Here is a 20560-nt window from a genome sequence, read left to right on the forward strand (position 1 = left end):
TTCATCAGCTTTTATCAAATAATACCATAAGGCACAATGTTAGAAAACCTGATACTGTATTTGCTCTGAGGATGTTTTTGAGGACATTGCCTACTCCGTCTCTCAATATTCCCTAGAGGAAAAATCACATAAAAAATTCCTTTTGAAGTGCCAAAAAAACTTTTGCTTACCTTTAGGAATTGGTATTATTTTTCATGGATCATGAGAATCATTTAACTGTGTACTTAATTTTACTTTTCCTCAGGTAGCCAGAATATTTAAAACCAAATACTTCATCTAAATGTAGTTACTATGGATGGCCATATAGCTTGTGTATCTGCCCATCCACCCTCATCTGGTCTTTATATTCCATTTCAATTAATAAATTTCCTTATTCTGCCTTTCATTGAATATATCTTTTAAAACACCACAAATTCTTTTGAGGTAGGGTATGAATAATTAAGTAGGATATTTCCATTACTATTATCAGCTTCTAAATGACAGTACACAACCAAATGCAGTCTCCATTGGAATAAGTATTCCCAAAATGATTTATTTTAGAAGAACTGATTTGGAAAATATGACATTGTTGTTTGATAAATGAACCAAGAGAGACTCGACTCATTATTGTTTTAAGATAATAACGAAAGCAATTCAAAACTCCTTATCAGCATTAAATTAGATCATGGAAGGCAGGGACAACATCTGTCTATCACTATGTACACCACCTAGATGCTTTGTATCAAAACAGGCTTTAGTGAATGCTTTCTTGCACAGATAGTCAGAGACAACACTAAGAAAAAGCTGTCTTTGGTGGCTCTCCTTTTGTTCACTCCAAAGCACCCAGCAAGGGATCTGGTATTAGAAAAGAAACTTTTTTTCCCCACTTCAATGTAAGCCAGAGAGAAACTTCCAGTAAGCTTCTGCCCTCTTAATGGAATTGCTTCCTTCCCTCTGGCCACCTCTTAGTCACTCTTCTCCATGAAGGGAAGAGTAATTTGTCTGGTGAGATTGCTGACAGCCTGGTGTCCCTGACCACATTTCTCTATTGGGTAGAGTCACTATGCTTGGCATGTCCTTTCGGCTCCGGGTCTGTGCAAGCTCAGCGCAGTGATTTTGTGCTTCATTCTAGATGCACAAGGCAGATCAGAGAGGCAAATCATTACTTTCTCATCATTGTTTGACTACTGAGCCTGTAAACCAGGTTTGCGAGCCTTCACGCAGCTGGTTGCGTTAGAGTACTCAAAGCTTATTTTTGTAATCTGATTCTTCCTTGCAGGTAGATCCTTGTATTTTCTTTCAGGGAATAAAAATGTGCCATGTGTTTTCTTCAGTTTTACTATCAATGAGGTACATACTTTGATTCTCATTTGGCTCTTCTATGGTTGAAGTGAGAAAGCAGAGAGAGAAATTTTTTCCCCTAAAATTTAGCACACAGTAGAGCACTCAATAAATATTAGCTCTGCCTATCTCTATTACTTTTTCCATTTTTCTTTAGCAGTTCTCTATGTTCTACATTCATTAGTTTTTCCTCTCCCCATTAGAATGTTTTAAATACTGTGTTATATTCCATCTTCACATGATACTTAGGAAAACAAATATTTCCTCCAATTTTACTTTCTTCTCGTTCAAGAAGGAAGAGCTTAAGAATGGAAAGAAAGTTGAGAGGATTTGCCGTTTTGGAGAAAGGTATAATAGCTGTCCTCAGATATTTATGGATACATTCTCTGAGACTCCAGAGGAAATAACAATGGCCAAAGAATGAGTAGTAGTGGAAGGTGGCTAAAAGGAATAAATAACCAACAAGGTTGCTTCAAATTTTAATGAAACATCCTTAACACTGGAGATGTCCAAGTAAATACTGAACAACAACTAGTTAGGATACTTTAGAAAAGATCTCAGCATAGAGTATAAGATTAGAGATAAGGACCTATTCTCATTCATGATTCAATGATTTTAACACATTTCTAGGAGTTGGGCAAGCACTGTTTAATAAAGTGGAGAGTAACAAATTATGCTGTATATGATTTTCAATAACTCTCTCATAATAATTTATAAAGTACCTTTAGAACTGGAACAAAGAGGCAGACAGAATAATCAGGCAATATGTTAATGAAAGAGAACAGTTACCTGTCTGGAAAAAGACTCTGGAAATAATTGTCCGACACAGTGGGCAGGGAGTGCTTGCAGGATTGTCTTTGGCAAGAGTCCGTAAGCAGGGCTCACAAAAGATGTGGTGGCAAGGGTAACACATGTATGGGTTGAAATAAACGTCCAGACACACTGCACAGATGTAGCTTTCCTTTTCTTCTATACATTCGTTGGCATCATCTGTACTCATCTCATTATTCAAAGTCTGCAAAATATAAGAAAAACATTTTCCTTAGTTCAGTATGCGATTGATTCCTTGAGAAAGACAGACTGACTTTATATTTTGTTAAAATGAATAAAAATATTTATGAGAAGCACATACTATCTGTTTCTGTGACATATTCAAAGGGATGGAAATGCTACCCTGCAAAGTGAGGAGAAACTGAAAACATACGTGAAAAACTCAGAAGACTTAATTATTCTTTTTAGTATTTTTATATAATGCTAACTGCTAAAATATACCTAAACACATTAAGTATACCTGTATCGTTATTAACCAGCCCTAGTTAAGTAAGCGTTAGATGTACCAGTCCCAGGATTATAGATTTCCCACGTATTCCACTCCCACCACAGCAAATAGGCTGATTGTCACAAGGTTATGGAGGCTTATCTGGGCATCTACACGTGATGAAAAGTGACAGCAAGAGAATATCATACTTCATCTTCACACTGTGCATTCAGCATTCTCTATTCTATACTTTGCACCTTTCTGGACCTCAAAGCTAAGAAAAGGCCAAAGCCTAAGGTATGTCAGGAAGTAGACAAGGCAAAGAAACTGTGACTCTGGGATGAGCCCTCCAGCTGAGAAACATGGTGAGCCCCTTCCCCCTCCCAAATGGAACAGTTAAGAAGGAGGCTATAAAGAGGTAGTTAGGAAAGAGGTAGCCAGAGGTTAGCAGCACAAGGTCAGGTAGCAGAATTCCTGTTACTTACCCCACAATTTCCTCCTCTGTGACCATGCTGTGAGGATTAAAATGAGGTAAATTCATTTACTGCAGTGCCTAGCATCTAGTAAATATTCAATGAATGTTAGCCACAGCTATCCTCCTCCCCTTCTCCCCAACTCCTTCTCCCTGTCCTTCTTTGCAGACCCTGTAGTTTTTCCTAGAGCCTTGAGAAACATTTCCTCAAACCAGGCCTGGACTCAGTCCCCTGAGGCATAATGAGAATCTACATCATGTAATCTTTTCTCCTCACTTTGATGTTTGTGAAAAATGGAGATCAATGATCAATATTTGAGTGGGCCTTGGGTTTGATAAATATTTGTAAGTTACATGAAATGTAAAAGTTATGTAAATGAGGCAAACAGAGTCTTGAGAATACAGAAAAACCTTTCTATTGGATAAAATTATTTGATTTAGCCAGATGGCTTTGCTTCCCCTCTGCCAGCCTCTTTCTGCCACTTGTTGGTAATTTCTCTTTCATAAAGGACATATTTGAGTCTTTAGTCCATTTATTTTTAACTGGGTTTTTGGATTTTTCTTATAGACCTGTAAGCGTTTTTACTAATCTATTTTTTGTTGTTACCAGTTAAACACGTTGCAACTATTTTCTTCCTTTCCTCTGGTTTGCTTTTCACTCTTTTCATGGTGTCTTTTGATGAAATGAAGTCCTAATTTTATTTATCTATTTATTTATTTTTTTGGTGAGGAAGATTGTTCCTGAGCTAACGTTCTGTGCCAATTTTCCTCTATTTTGTATGTAGGATGCTTCCATAGCACGGCTTGATGAGCAGTGTGTAGGTCTGCACCCAGGTTCTGAACCCACAAATCCCAGGTTGCTCAAGCAGAGCACATGAACTTAACCACGACATCACCAGGCTGGCCCCTGAAGTTCTTAATTTTAAAGAACATTTTTCCTTTATGGTTAGTACTTTTTGTGTCTTATTTAAGAACTCTTACCCTTTTCCAAAGTCTTAAGATAGATTATTTTGTATTTCATAATATTTGGTAATCCTATAATCTACCTGAAATTGATTTTCATGCATGGTGTACATTAGGGGTAAATTTCATTTTTATTCTTTATGTACTTACTAATTGGTATAACCCACTTACTGCAAAGACTTTCCTTTTCTCCACTGCTCTTAAGTGCCACAGTGTTATTAATTAAGAGGCCAAACATACATGGGTTGGCTTCTGAGGCCTTTATTTTGTTCCAGTTGTTAACTGTGTATTCCTATGCCATAACTACAATCTCTTACTACAGCTTTATAATAAGCCTCAATATCGGGCAGAGGACATTCTTTCATCTTGTTATTCTTCAAGAGTGTCTTGAGCCAGCCCTGATGGTCGAGCATTTAAAGTTTGGTGCACTCTGCTTTGGTGGCCCGGGTTCAGTTCCTGGGAGTGGAACCACACCACTCGTCTCTCAGTAGCCATGCTATGGTGGCAGCTCAAGTAGAAGAACTAGAAGGACTTACAACTAGAATATACAACTATGTACTGGGGCTTTGGGGAGAGAAAGAACCTGGCTTCTGCTCTCAATACTCTGCTGAAACCACTTTTGTATAAGTCACTAACAACCTAGCCGAATCTAGGATGCTTTCCTGTCCTATCTTCTTTAATCTTCCAGCAGTATTTCCTAAGTAGACCAGGACTTCTTTCTTGCCACCTACTTAATGCCGCCTTCTTACATTTGGAATAAGATCAGACTCCTTACAATGGTCTACAGAACTCTATATGATCCAGTTCCAGCTTTAATTTTTTTTTTAATTTTTATCCTCAATATTTAGCTATTCTCCAATTCACTGGTTTTCCAGCTCAACAAATGCACCAAACACTTTCTTGCCTTTTGGGCCTCGAGACAAAATACTTCCCTTCTCCTAAAAAGCCCTTACTCCATGTGGTTGATTACAAAATAGATAAAATTCTTCCTATCTCTGTATGTGCACCCGTACACATTCCATCAAGATGGGGAGATTATTTTTCCGCCCTCTGAATTTGGGATCTGCCATGTGACTTGCTTTGGCCAATGAATCATCAGTAAACATGATACAAATAGAGATTCCCTTGCTATTCTTGGGAACACTGAGTCCACTACCATGTGGACAAGCCTAGGAAGGCCTGCTTATATTGATTTGTATATTCCTGTGGGTATCTCTGTCAAGTGTTCTTAAGTATTCTGGTGGCCTTGTGGATATTTCCAGCTGGATAACAAGCATTCTGTGAAATTCCAGAAAATATATATATACAAATTTTAACACAGAGAAGATACGAAGTAAATGTCCCTTACCAACAGAAAGCTTGCAGCTATGATTGGAACAATAATAAAGAGAAATCTGCTGGAAAGGCAACAAGATCTATCTGTCTCTCCTGAACTTAGAAGATTCCTGAAAAATGAAAGCTATAAGTGGATAATTAGTACTGAATTGGGCACCCCAGACAAAAAACATGTTTGGATCTAGATGCTTACTTACTTGAATTTTATTTCATAGTGTCAACATATTTTGTTTATACTAGACTCTCTGGATTGTGCCTTGAGATTTGAACTAATTAACCTCAAAGAAACCCAGGGCATAAAAAGAAAAATTTGTGGAACCTTTTAGAGCATTCCAAATTGTAGTCCAAATATTTGTGCAGAATTCTATTTCTATGAAGTACTTTATCCCTACATACATAACAAAATGTAGATGTCATTAAAACACATCAAAGAAATAAAATATTCGCTATTTAAAAATACAATAATATTTTGCAAATAAACCTGAAGGTGGAAGTTTGAAAATAGAAAATGAGGTTGGAACTATTCATCTATTATTTGAGCTAAGTGAATCAATCCACAAAATGGAAATAACATATGTAAAGACCTTGAGGATCACTATGTTTTAAGGGATTATAAAGGTTTAAGAGTTCTCATTAATTCAGAAAACTGCACATATCAGGTAACAAAATCTTTTATGCAAGAGGACAACAAATTACCTCAAGGATAGAACTCCACTGAGTTTTTCTCCAAATTGGAGAGATGCAGTGTTGTATAATAGTAATTCCGCTGTTGGATGGATAGTTACATTTTAAAAATTAATTACTCATTAATACATCAATGTCAATCTGAAAGGAGATTTTTAATAACTGTGCCTATGAACTCATCTTCATCTCCTCAATAAGATCCAAAAAATTCTTATCAGAAATGTGGGGGAGAGACAGGAAAGATTAAGAACAACCAAAATCCTTTTGAAACAAAGTATGCCATCAGCAAATAATATAAAAATGTGAACTGGGCTGCACCAGATGGCAGAGTCAAGTTTAAAAAAAATCTCAATAGGTCCCTGGGCTGAAATCAAGATTGAATTTAACAGGGATAAGGATAAATCCTTCATTTAAGACTCTAAAATAGACTGCAACATATAGAAGATGAATGAAACTTGGCTGAAAGTAATTAATGTAAAGAAGAGCTAGGGATTTTAACTGACTAGAAGCTCAATTATGATGTGGTTACTTAAAAAGCAAATGACACTTGAACTGCAATATAGGGAGGTTTTGTGTGCCTACCATTGTATAATGATCACACTGTATTTCTAGCTACTTTGAGGGATGTAGACAAACTAGAGTTATCCATAGAAACACACAGAGGGCCAGGGCAGCATGAGTTGTGGAACTACTTCATATGAAGTACTGTTAAAAGACTGAGGATATTCATTCAGAAAAATATTAAGAGGCTACGAGATAAGCATGTTCAAGTATTTGTGTGAGAGAGATCATAATTTTCCTCTGTGTAGTTCTCATGATCTAAAAATGAATGGATGTTATGAGAAGTCAGATTTTGACTAAAATAGATTATAAATGAAATACCTATTCATAAACCAAATGGGTGTGAGCACAGAATAATGTGTTCACTCTTACACAGTACATTCACCATTGAGCTGAACATTTATCTTGTCCCTTAGCAAATACTTCAGGACTCAGAAATAAGATGATGAAAGTTGTACGTATTAACTAATTTTCTCAATACACAAGCCTTATGAAATAGGTACTATTATTATCATCATTTTTCAGATCAAAAGAAACTGAGATATAGAGAGCTCACTTACTCACACTACTAGTGGTGAAGCTGAGATTTCAACCCAGCCAGTCTGGATCTGGAACAACACTCTTCATCACCACATTCTTAAGTTAGTTAATACACTTCAAATACTACCAGCAAATAATAAATGTTAACTGATGACGATAATGATGTAGGTTAAAAGAAAAAGGCAAGTTTAGATAGGATCTACAGGGAAGTTAGAAATATCAAGGAACCATTATCATAATCAGCAAATGAATATAAGGGGTCCTCAATTGTCCAACTGCTTTGGCCCCACAGAAATTATTGTATAAAATCAACTAAATAGACTCAGTCTCTCCAGCTCCTTTACAGGGGCTTCTAGGCAAAGAAAAGGAGATAATAAACTGATAAATAACACAAAGCAAATAAGGTTTAAAAAATCAAATTAGTATAAAAATTAATAGACCAGGAAATTTTATTAATAACAATCACAAGAAAGCAGCAGTGACATTTAGCTCATTTACAATTATTGTGATTTGGCTTTATTTCTCCATCTTATCTTTTTCAAGAAATGACAGTAGGACAGTGCTTAAAAGCAAGACTCCAGAGCCAGTCTATCTGCGCTCTGCCACTACTGCCTGTGTGACCTTATGCAAGTTACTTAACTCCCCAGGGTCCCACTTTCCTCATTTGTAAAGTGGGGATACTAACAATACCTAGCTCATAGAGTTGTTGGAAGAATTAAAAGACAATATATATATAAAGCATTCAGAACAGTACCTGGAATATAAAAAGTGCTATATAAGTGTTTGCTGCTATTACATTCTTCTAATAATTATTTCGATTCTTCTAATAATTATTAACTTTTAACAAAAAATAGTTGAAATTTAGTATCTATAATCTCCCCCTTCTGAACAAGACCTAGAATTTTACTCCCCACCCAAAAACAAAACTGCTCATATTTTATCAAATTCATCTGAATTTTATTTTCAAAATGTTAGCAATTGTTTAAATATACTATGGCTCTACTTTGTCAAGATACCTTCTTTAAAACAATTAATCTATATTTAGTTTAAACTATGTTTTAATTTTCTGCTTATTTTTATTCTTTGGCTTGTTTAACATTTTTTTCTGGTATCCTTTACTGTCCTCTCTCTTGAATTCCTTTTTTGTTTTACTGTTGTATATCCCTGAGAATCTTTTTTCAGGAAATGTATGTGGGTGGTAAACTGTATGTTCTTGCATGTATGAAGGTCCTTTTATTTTCTCTTCATATTTGAGTTCTATTTAAGCAAATTCTAGACAGAAAGTTATTTCACTCAGAACTTTGAAGATAGTGATCCACTGTTTTGTAGCCTCTATCATTGAATATTAAAAAGATGATATCAATCTTATTTCTGTTTCTTTTCTTGCTGGAGGTCTTTACAACTTTCTCTCTGTCCTCAGGTGTGAAAAATTCAACCAGTTATGTGTCTTTATAGTTACTCCCGTTCAGTACTCAGGAGTCCCTTTCAATCTGAAGATGCAAGTCTTTCTGAAATCCAAGGGCAATTTCATTTTTTTCCCTAATTAATCACTGCTTTCTATTATCTCTGCTCCTATTTTTATAATTCCTACTACACAAAGATTGGATTTCTTGGATCTATCTTACGTGGTTCAATTTTCTTTTACTATTTTCTATCGCTCTATGTTATGCTATGTTCTGGGAGAATTTCTCAATGTTATCTTCCAAGACACAAAATCATTCATTCTTTGACTAAACAAATACTCACTGAGTGCCTACTAAGGCTCTGACACCATTCTAGGTGCTGGTTATAAAGCAGTGAATTAACGTAAAATCCACCCCTTCAGGAAGCTTGCTTTCTAGGCTTACATTTTACCTCATGCTGTTACACAACCTTCATGCATGCTATTTTTTTTTAAATTTTAGCAATCATGTTTTTAATTTTCATGAATGCTTTCTTATCCTCTGATTGCTCATTTTTTCTAATAGTAGACTATTCTTACCTTCAAGATATAATATCTTCTTGACTATCTTAGGATAATATTTAGAATATTGATATTATCCCTTTCTTTCCTGGATATATCTCTTTCCTCTGGGGTCAGCTTTTCTGTTTATCTTTCATATTATTGGTACTCCTCAAAAGTCTGACAATACTTCTTCATAGGTACAGACATTTTATTTTTTCCAGAGCAGTTTTAAGTTTACAGAAAAACAGTACAGAAAATACAAAGATTTCCCATATATCCCCTCCCACTACACACACACACAAGGTTCCACCTATTATTAGCATTTGCTTTTACAATTGATGAACCAATATTGATACATTACTATTACATGAAGTCCACAGCTTACATGAGGGTTCACTCTTGGTTCTGTACATTCTATAAGTTTTCACAAATGCATAATGTCATGTATCCAGAATTACAGTCTCACACAGAATAGTTTTACTGCCCTAAAAATCTCCTGTGCTCCACCTATTCATCCTTCTCATCCTCCTCCCAATCCCTGTTAACTACTGATCTGTATATAGTTTTCCTTTTCCAGATGTCATACAGTAGGAATTATATAGGATGTAGCTTTTTCAGATTGGCTTCTTTCACTTAGCAATATGCATTCAAGATTCCTCCTAATTAATTTTTGATCTTGAAATTACCCCAGGTATCTAATAGGACATGCTCCAGGTATCTAATGGGACATGCTCTTAACTCATCAGTTTTTTTCTTGGGCCTTTTTTTTTTTGTAAAAAATAACTAATTTGCTTCATTTTCTAAATAAATGCAAACTCAGTTGCTTTCTACCTTCTAGAAACTCCCGAAAGATTCTGGTCCACTGATTGTATGCTGTCTTGTTTCCCAGCAGTGTTACATATTTATTCTTTTAAAAATACACTTTTTTCAATGTCTATTTCCTTTAAAATTATCAGTTGAAATTAATATTATATCTTTCTTTCACTAAAAATTGTCTCTAAGGAAGTGGTGAGTATAATTAAAATAAGTAAAAATTTTCACTTAATTTATGTATGTATGTGTATATTTGTATATTCTACCATGCACAGGGAAAAAAATACAATTTCCACTAAGAATGGCCTTGATGAAGCAGGAAAATATTAATTTTTATTCAGTCTTCACCCTTGAATATATATCTTTTAATACAGCATGTGACAGACATGCGCAAGTGCATACAAAGCACTTCTGCTGCATACCAAAGCATAATGGTTATTTAGAGAAAAAGTACCTTTATTAATGTTTGAGTTGTCAGCTGAACTAGCTGCTTTTTCCATGGGATACCTTTTTCATGTAGAAGAACAACTGTCAGACAAACTGATTATTCAGGCTGGGTTATTTGGCAGACATTTTCACAAAAAATGAACAAAGTAAATCTGTCACTTCAAGGGAAACAACTGACAGTATCTGTTGCCAATCAAAATGATAAAATTTGAGCTTTCAAGCAAACATTAGAATTTTGGATAACTTGCATTTGCTTACAGCATCCAAATACAGACTTTTGTGAAGAGAATGGTAGTGATATTAACAATTTTTTTTGATATTGCATAATGAAATGAGTCAACATTTATAAGAGCTGCATAACTAAGTGAACCAGCAGTTTCCAAATGTCTAATGCTTGATATTACAAAATCATGCATGAGTTAATGAATCACTCAAAGTGCAAAGACAGACAACTGATTCTAATATAATGGAGTATTTAAAGTTCATATCAGGTGTCAGATTCCACACTGCAACTAGCCTTTGATAATCTATCACTTGTCAAGTTTTGGTGTAGTATCAAAGACAACTATGCAAAATTATCTTGAAAAGCTGTTATAATATTATTCCCTTTTATGACTACATATCTGGCTGGATTTTCTTCATATACTTCAACCAAAACAATATATAGCAACAAACTGCATGCAGATGCAGATGTGAGAATACATGTCTTCTATTAAGCCAAATACCAAAGAAATTTGCAAAAATGCAAAACAATGCCATCCTTATCAATTTTTTTGTTTTGAAAATGTTATTTTTTATAAAATATATATTAGCATATAATGGTTTACTATTAGTTTTATGTAAATTAATAAATATTTTAAATTTTTTCAATGTTAATTATAATAGGGTAAATATCTATAATCCATATACACAAAAGCTCTGGGTTTTTCAATAATTTTTAAGATTTTTAAAGGGATCTTGAGATCAAAAAGTGTGAGAACTGATACACTAGTATATAGAAAGAAAAGGTGATTTGGGCTCTAGGCATATATTAGATACTGTATTAAAGTATGTAAGTATTTAATGAATTGGCGATTTTGTCCATAATCTCACCACTGATAATACTAAACAAGATAATTTAGGGGAAAAAATACAGTGTGGGCTCTAAATTATGATAAGTTCTCATCTATCTGGGATCCAAAGAAAGAAAGGCTCAAAGAGGTAGAAAAAAATGTTCCATAGTGTAGATTTTAGAGGTAGGGACGGGGGAGGAAAAATATTTAGCAGTTACTTGAAAAAGCCACACCTAGATATCATAGTATCAACAGAGAGATCCATCAGCTTTATATATATAGTTCTGTTACATGATAAATAACTTCATTCAAAATGAAAAGCAAGAGCTACTATAAAACCCTAAGGTGGCCTCTAAAGCATCAAGGAAAGATTAAATAATCTTCAATACTGTTTTAGTTATTTTTCTTTTTTTACATTCTAATTATTTGAAAATTGGCGATTGATATGGGGTTGCTAAAAACGAACATTCAGCTAAGCAGCACATCTCATTAATAAGCCATTCTAGAGACTGATAACTACTATATCCGAATTGTTGTTTACATCAATTATTTTGCAAGACAGAAATACAGCTTTAGATTAGAGTTAGGTCTAGGGATCCATGTCAAAAGTATCTAGTTGTCCTGTTCTGAGTGCTTGCTTTACTTAAAAGAAAAGTCTGAAATAACATCCCAAGGTCTAGAGTGTGTGTTAGTAGTTAGTAGCTACAAAAGGAACAGACCAGATCCCTGCACTCTGTGGTAAAGGGAAAACAGCATTCACGGGGCCTCAAATGAACTCGGGGCTGTGCAATCCAAAAGGTTGAGTGAGAATTTCCCAATATTTATTCCTGTAATCCACCAGCATATCCATGGAAAGGAAGGGACTAAATGAAGACTTTACACGCCTCTGAGAGCTCCCCAAGGCTGGCTTGGAGTATTTTTTCACAGTCACCATCATACTTTTCTGGATGTTTGCAGGTTAATTCAGTATTGCCAAGGCCATCAGACACAGAGTTATTAAGAGACCATTTATTCTTTATGTTGCTTGATTAATCCCTTCAGGGCCCCTCTCTCTGTACTGACGAAACTGCTACCTATTGAGACACATGTGTAAAACAGAAAATTCTGAAGAAGTATATACTGTCATTTCTCCTATACTGGCCACTGGAAGAATTAGATTTATCCCATTAAAAGCTATGAGGAATGCAACTCTACACAGACTATTTGCTCTCCTAATAAAGATAAATATTAAATGAAAATAATAATCTTTTTACTTATGAAATAAGTAAGCTAAATAAAGGGAAAAACTAAGGAAATAGTCCTTACCTTGAGAGAACTAAAAATGACTCACATTCACAGTAAACAAGTGCAGAAGTTCAGACTGGGATTTATAAATTCCTGCAAATTACTCTGGTTTGGGGACTAAAAGCAATTAATTAGAATAGAAACCCTTTTTCTCCAGCAAAACTGAAAGAATCTATTTCTGCCATTTTTGGCTCTCTTTAGAGGACATATGTGGCTCTAAAATATACTGCTTTTTATGAAAAAACTTATGACATGTTATAGGTAAGTTATACTGCCCACCACCCTCATTTCTGGCATTTGAAGTAAAATGCTTGTAATATTTGACTGTCACTATTTGCAAAAATAATCTTTTTTTTGCTTTGAAAACCAAGGATGTGCTAGCAGTTATTTTAAAAATACTACCCTGTTTTGCATAAGTTATTAGATCTTTGTAAAATGATTAATGATGGAGTGTGTGTTCTATGCATATTTTTGCAAAAACACACATTTAACAATCACATATACTAGAAAAATTACTATCCTGTCTAAAATTAAAGGAAGAGTGTTTCACTATCCTATGTATAACACTTCTAACACATAGTTACTTCTTGAAAGTTTTCACTTCATTGAGAAAGTCTTCTGCCATATTTACTTAAGGCAAGAGAATGGGAATTCCAGGTCATTTGTTAGATCCGAAAGGAAAATATCAAGAAATTATGTCTTTATTTATGCTTATAGTTGCTGACTCACAACTACGTCATTAAAAGGCACTAGTTACCATGTCCTTAAAGACTATAAAATGCAAATACCATGCTACGGAAGACATTTTACTTAGTCTTAATGTTGGAGTGTGTGTGTGGCTTTCCTTTTGTCTGTTCTTTTTAGCTTGGCTGTAATTGTCCATCTGCTTTATCTACCTTTTTCTCTGAGTGTGTCTCTGTGTACCTTCTGTGTCTATTACCAGCTATTTTTTGACATGTAATTCACATCCCTAAAATTGACCATTTTAAAGTATACAATTTCATGGTTTTTCAGTATATTCACAAGGTTATGCAACCATCACCATTACTTAATTCCAGAAAATTTTTATCACTCCAAAAAGAAACTCCATACCTATTATCAGTCACTCTCTATTTCCCACTCCCCCCAGCCTCTGGCGACTACAAATATACTTTCCGTCTCTACTGATTTGCCCATTCTGGATATTTTATATCAATGGAATGATACAATACATATCCTTTTGTGTCTGGCTTCTTTCACTTAATGTTATCAAAGTTTATCAATGTTATAGAATGTATCAGTACTTAATTCTTTTTTTATGACTGAATAATATTCCACAGTAAGGATATAACACATTTTGTTTATTGTTACTGACTTTTTGTATATCTATCTCTGTCAACGTCCTTTCAGTCAGGGTGTTTCCAAAGATTTTCTCCTGCACCTTCTACCTCCCTAGGTGAGCACACCCTTTCTCATTGTCCTCAGTATCTAATACCTTCATGCTGATGCCACCAAATCTCTAATCTTATCTTCTGAACTCTTCTGAACTCCACATCCAAACTTATAACTGCTTTTTGGAAATCACCATACTAGAGCTCCAAACTTAACATATTCTAAACTGAATTCACTTCTCCCCCAGATTTGAGTCCTCTTCCTCACCTCCCATATCCAATCCTTCAAATTGTAGTTCTTCAACTGTTGCAATGTCCCCCTTTACTTCCCTAACCATGACTCCTTTTATTTTCATTCTACGTCCTAATTCAGGTTTTTATCTCTATATATTCACTTAACAAATATTTGTTGAGCACCTACTATGTACCAGGCACTGTCCTAGGTTCTAAGGATACAACATAGAGCTTTTGATCTAGTGGAGGAGAATAAAAGGGTGCTGATAAAGCATAAAATAGAGGAAGTCAAATTAGTCTGGGGTGCAGAAAGTCTTCTTTGAGGAAGTGGCATTTAAGACAAAATCTTTTAGAAATCTCTTTGCTACAATTGACAGAAAACCCAACTCAAAGTGGCTCAAAAGTTAAAAATGGAATTTAGTGCTACAAGTAAGTGAAAAATCCAGGAAAATCTAGCTTTAGGCAAGAATTGACTCGGTACCCTAAATGACAGCTCTAAGAACCTGAATTTTTTTGGCTTTGCTATCTGTGACAACAGTTTTATCCTTAGGCCCAAAAGCTTCATTATTTCCCTTGTGCCCCAAATGGCTCTGGCAGCTTTAAGTATTACAGACATATAACTTCACACTATCCAAAAAAAGAGAGATCTCTTCCAGTAGCTCTTCTACAATCTCATATTTATTCTCTTTCATTGGCCTTAAGAGGATCCTTTGTTTGCCCATCCTTACACAAATCACTATCCTCAGGGAGATGACAGACACTGAATCACTTAAGCCAACAGGGCACATGGTTACTGTTGTAAATGGGAGAAAAGTGAATTTCCTAATGGAAAATCAAGAAATTGTCAGCAGAAGATGGTATGCTGGATGGAATGGATGCTGGAGATGTTTCCCCAAATGCATCCATTAAACCAGACCATATAAGATCTGAATGGTGTGTAGGAATTAGGGGAAGAAAAAAGGGGAAAGAGCATTTCAAGAAGAAAGAACAGCTTATATAAAACTCCCAAAAGCAGTAAGGAGCAACTGAGAAAGAGAAAGGATAGTCTGGTTAGATGAAGACGAAGCAGGAAAGAGAGAAAACGGAACTTATAGGCCCCTTTAAAAATGTTGGATTCATACTCTAGCTCATGTACATGAACATCCACTTCTTTTTTGTCAGGTACTTGGGGGCAGGAAACCCTAGTTAGCTTTGTGTGTTGGGGATTGGGCAACGACTTTGAAACATGCCATATTGGATACAATGTGTTTAGCGACTTAAATTCCAAATTCCAATGCAGACCTACATTTTTACAATTTGGTTAGAATTTAATTTGAAGTACATTGGTCATAACTTACTTTAGGACTCAAGTGTGTTTCCTACCCTCAAGAGCCAAGCTAATCTTTAGCACTCTTCAGATCAAAGTAACTGTAATTTTTACCATGAAATTCTTCTTGGTATTATTAAGTCAAAATGTGATTAACGCCCATTAAAATACATTCACTTACTTATAGTTGTTTACCAAACCCATTTATTATTCTTCCAGATTCCTCAGCTAGACTGCATATCCAGACTCCCTGTCTGGGAGTGGCAGGAAGAAGAAACAACTCATGTGACTTAGTTCTATTGAAAGAAATGTTAACAGAACTGAGTTAGGCCACTTTCAGGCCTAGCCCATGAAAAACCTCTCATTAATCCTCCACATTCTTTCACTTTCCAGATTGATGCAGATGAGCACAGTGGCCTTGTAAGCCACATATGGAAGGATGACAGAGCTACAAAATGGAGGAAACGAGGATCTGTGGATTATCAGTTAGAAAAGAACTATGTGATTAGGACTTTACATGAGTTCATAGTTTACATTAGGGTTCACTCTTGGTGTTCTATATTCTATAGGTTTGGACAAATGTATAATGGCATATATCCACCATTATAGTATCCTACAGAATAGTTTCACTGCTCTAAAAATTCTCTATGCTCTGCCCATTCATCCATCCTTCCGCCCAACCCTGGTAACCTCTGACCTTTGACTGTCTCCATAGTTTCGCCTTTTCCAGAATGTCATACAGTTTCTATCATAGAGTAAGCAGCCCTTTTGATTGGCTTCTTCACTTAGTAAAGTGCATTCAAATTTTCTCCATGTCTTTCCATAGCTTGATAGTTCATTTCTTTTTAGTGCTGAATAATATTCTATTGTCTAGACGTACTAGTTTATTTTTCCATTCTCACAGTAAAGGATATCTTGGTTGCTTCCAAGTTTTGGCAATTAGGAATAAAGCTACTATAAATATCCATGTGCAGATTTGTGGGAACATAGCTTTTAATTTCTTTGGGTAGATACCAAGGTGGTTGAGTGCTGGCTTGTATGGTAAGAGTATGTTTAGTTTTGTAAGAAACTGCTAAAACTGTCTTCCGAAGTGGCTGTACCCATTTTCCACTCCCACCAGCAATGAATGAGAGTTCCTGTTGCTCCACATCCTTACCAGCATTGGGTGTTGTCAGTGTTTTGGATGTCAGCCACTCTAATAGGTGTGTAGTGGTATCTCATTATTTTAATTTGCAATTCCCTAATGACATATGATGCTCAACACCTTTTCATATACTTAGTTGCCATCAGTGTATCTTCTTGGTGAGGTGTCTATTAAGGTCTTTTGTCCATTTTTAAATCAGGTTGTTCACTTTCTTATTGTGGAGTTTTAAGAGTTGTTGCTACATTTTGGATAACAGGCTTTTATCAGATGTGTCTTTTGCAAATACTTTCTCCCAGTCTGTGGCTTTTCTTCTCATTCTCTTGATATTGTCCTTTGCAAAACAGAAGTTTTTAACTTTAATGAAGTCAAGTTTATCAGTTATTTCTTTCATGGATTGTGCCTTTGGTATTGTATATAAAAAGCCATCTAGGTGAGGGCTGGGCCGATGGTCTGGTGCTTAAGTTTGGTGCGCTCGCTTCGGTGGCCTGGGTTCAATTCCTGAGCACGGACCTACACCACTTGTCAGTGGCTATGCTGGGGCAGCAACCCACATACAAAATAGAGGAAGATTGCAAACAGATGTTAGCTCAGGGTGAATCTTCCTCAAGCAAAAAGAGGAAGATTGGTGACACATGTTAGCTCAGGGAAAATCTTCCTCAGCAAAAAAAAAAAAAAAGTCATCTAGGTTTTCTCCTATATTATCTTGTAGGAGTTTTAGAGTTTTGTGTTTTACATTTAGGTCTGTTACCCATTTTGAGTTAATTTTTGTGGCAGGTGTAAGGTCTACATTTTAATTTTTATTTTTTTACATATGGATCCAGTTGTTTCAACATCACTTGTTGAAAAGATTCTCTCTGTTCCATTGTATTGCCTTTGTGCCTTTGTCACAGATCGGCTGATTATACAGGTGAGTTTATCTCTGGAATCTTCCTGTTTCCATTGATCTATTTATCTACTCTTTTACTACCACACTGTCTTGCTCATGGTAGCTTTACAGTAAGTCTTGAAGTCAGGTAGTGTCAGTCTCCAACTTTGTTTTTCTTCTTCACTATCAAGTTTGCTATTCTCGTTTTTTTGCCTCTCCACATAAACTTTAGAATCAGTTTGTCAATATCTGTTAAATAACTTGCTTGGATTTTGATTGAAATCACATTGAATCTGTAAATAAAATTGGGAAGAACTGACATCTTGAAAATATTGAGTCTTCCTATCTATAGACATGGAATATCTCTCCATTTAAGTTCTTTGATACCTTTTGCTAGAGATTTATAGTTTTCCTCATATAGATCTTGTACACATTTTATTAGATTTATACCTAAATATTTTGTTTTTGGGGGTGCTAACATAAATGGTAATATGTTTTTAATTTCAAATTCCATTTGGTCATCGCTGTTATATAAAGAAGCAACTGCTTTTGTACATTAATCATGTATTCTGCAACCTGGCTATAATCACTTAGTAGTTCCCGGAGGTTTTTTGTCCATGCTTTCAGATTTTCTCTATAGATGATCATGTCATCTGTGAACAAAGACAGTTTTATTTCTTCCTTCACAACTTGTATACATCTTTCATTTCCTTTTTTTATCTTATTGCATTAGCTAATATGATGCTGAAAAGCAGTGGTGAACAGGGGATATCCTTGCCTTTTTTTTTGATCTTAGCAGGAAAGCTTCTAGTTTCTCAAGTATGATGTCAGTGTAGGGTTTTTGTGGATGTTCTTTATCAAGTTATTCCTACTTACCGAGACTTTTTTTTTCATGAAAGGATGCTGAATTTCACCAAATAATTTTTCTGCATCCATTGATATGATTATGTCAGGTTTTTTTTCTTTTTTTTTTTTTAGTTTTGTGGTCTGTTAATGTGCTGGATTGAATTAATTGTTAAACGTTGAACCAGGCTTGCACACCTAGAATTAATCCCACTTGGTCATGGTGTATAATTATTTTCATGCATTGTTGGATTCAATTTGCTAATGTTTTGTTAAGAATTTCTGCATTTATGTCATGAGGGATATTGATCTATAGTTTTCTTTTCTTGTAATGTCTTTGTCTGGTTTTGGTATTAAGGCAATGCTGGCCTCACAGATGAGTTAGGAAGTATTCTCTCTGCTTCTATCTTTTAAAAGAGATTGTAGAGAACTGGTATAATTTCTTCTTTAAATGTTTGGTAGAATTCACCAATGAACCCATATAGGCCTGGTGCGTTCTGTTTTGGAAGGTAATTAATTATTGATTGAATTTCTTTAATAGGTATAGGCCTATTCAGATCGTCTGTTTCTTCTTGTGTGAGTTTGTCAGATTGCATCTTTCAAGGAATTGGTCTATTTCATCTAGGTTATCAAATTTGTGGGCACAGAGTTATTAATACTATTTTTTATTATTCTTTTACTGTCCATGTGATTTAGACTGATGTCCCCTCCTTAATTTCTGATATTAGTGATTTGTGCCTTCTCTCTTTTTGTTCTTAGTTAGCCTTGCTAGAGGCTTATCAACTTAGTTGATCTTTTCAAAAAACCAGCTTTTGGTTTTGTTGATTTTCTCTATTAATTTCCTATTTTCAGTTTCACTTATTTCTGTTCTAATTTTTATTATTTATTTTCTCTTCTTAGTTTGGATTTAATTTGCTCTTCTTTTCCCAGTTTCCTAAAGTGGAAGCCTAGATGATTGATTTTAGATATTTTTCTTTTCTAATATATGCATTCAATGCTATAAATTTCCCTTTAAGTATTACTTTCACTACATTCTACAAATTTTAAATTATTTTCATTTAGTTCAAAATATTTTTAATTTTCTCTTGAGATTTCTTCTTTCGTCCACATGTTATTTAGAAGTATTGTTTAATCTCTAAGTAAAAAATTTCCCAGCTATCTTTCTGTTATTGATTTCTAGTTTAATTCCACTGTGGTCAGAGAGAAGACTCTGTATGATTTCTATCTTTTAAATTTCGTGAATGTGTATTTTATGACCCAGAATGTGGTCTATCTTGGTGAATGTTCCATATAAGCTTGAAGAGAATAGATAATCTGCTGTTGTTGGATGAAGTTGTCTATGGTCTGTTTTCTTCAGTTATGTCCTTACTGATTTTCTGCCTGCTAGATCTGTCCATATCTGATAGAGGGGTATTAAAGTCTCCAACTATAATAGTGATTCATCCATTTCTCCCTGCAGTTTTATTGGTTTTTGCTGCACGTATTGTGATGTTCTGTTGTTAGGCACATACACATTGAGTACATGTTCCTTTGTTAAATAACGTTCCCTTGTTATCCCTAGTGGTTTTCCTTGCTCTATAATTTTCCGTGCTCTGAAGTCTACAAATTAATATAGTTACTCCCACTTTTTTTTTTATCAATGTTAGAATGGTTTATCTTTTTCTATCCTTCTACTTTTAACCTATATGTGCCTTTGTGTTTAAAATGGGTTTCTTGTAGACAGCATATATTTGATCCACTCTGACAATCTTTGTCTTTTAATTCATTTAGACCATTTATATTTAAATTGACTATTGATACAGCTGAATTCATATCTAACATATTTGTTACTGTTTTCTATTTGTTGCCCTTGTTCTTTGTTTCTATTTTTGTCTTTCACACTTTTTCTGCCTTTTGTGGTTTTAATTGAGCATTTTATGATTTCATTTTCTCTCCTTTCTTAGTCTATCAATTATATATATTTTTAACTTTTTTAGTAGTTGTCCTACAGTTTGCAGTACATATTTACAACTAATCAATGACCACTTTCAAATTACACTATACTACTTTATGGGTAGTGTAAGTACCTTATAATAAAATATTCCTAATTCCTCCCTCCCTCCCTTTCATCCCTTGTATCATTGT

The 20560-nt window shown here is 34.8% G+C and overlaps 1 protein-coding gene across 3 annotated transcripts in view; it reads right to left on the reverse strand.

Annotated features, from left to right (window-relative positions):
• Nucleotides 1-20560, reverse strand: part of RNF180 (ring finger protein 180) — a 205269-nt gene that overhangs the window by 50869 nt on the left and 133840 nt on the right. For all 3 annotated transcript variants that reach the window (XM_046671015.1, XM_046671017.1, XM_046671014.1), the window contains one exon: nucleotides 2110-2335. In XM_046671015.1, the coding sequence (XP_046526971.1) occupies nucleotides 2110-2335 (226 nt within the window). The remainder of the gene's footprint in view (nucleotides 1-2109; nucleotides 2336-20560) is intronic.

Source organism: Equus quagga, chromosome 9 (assembly GCF_021613505.1).
Source record: "Equus quagga isolate Etosha38 chromosome 9, UCLA_HA_Equagga_1.0, whole genome shotgun sequence".
NCBI lineage: Eukaryota > Metazoa > Chordata > Mammalia > Perissodactyla > Equidae > Equus > Equus quagga.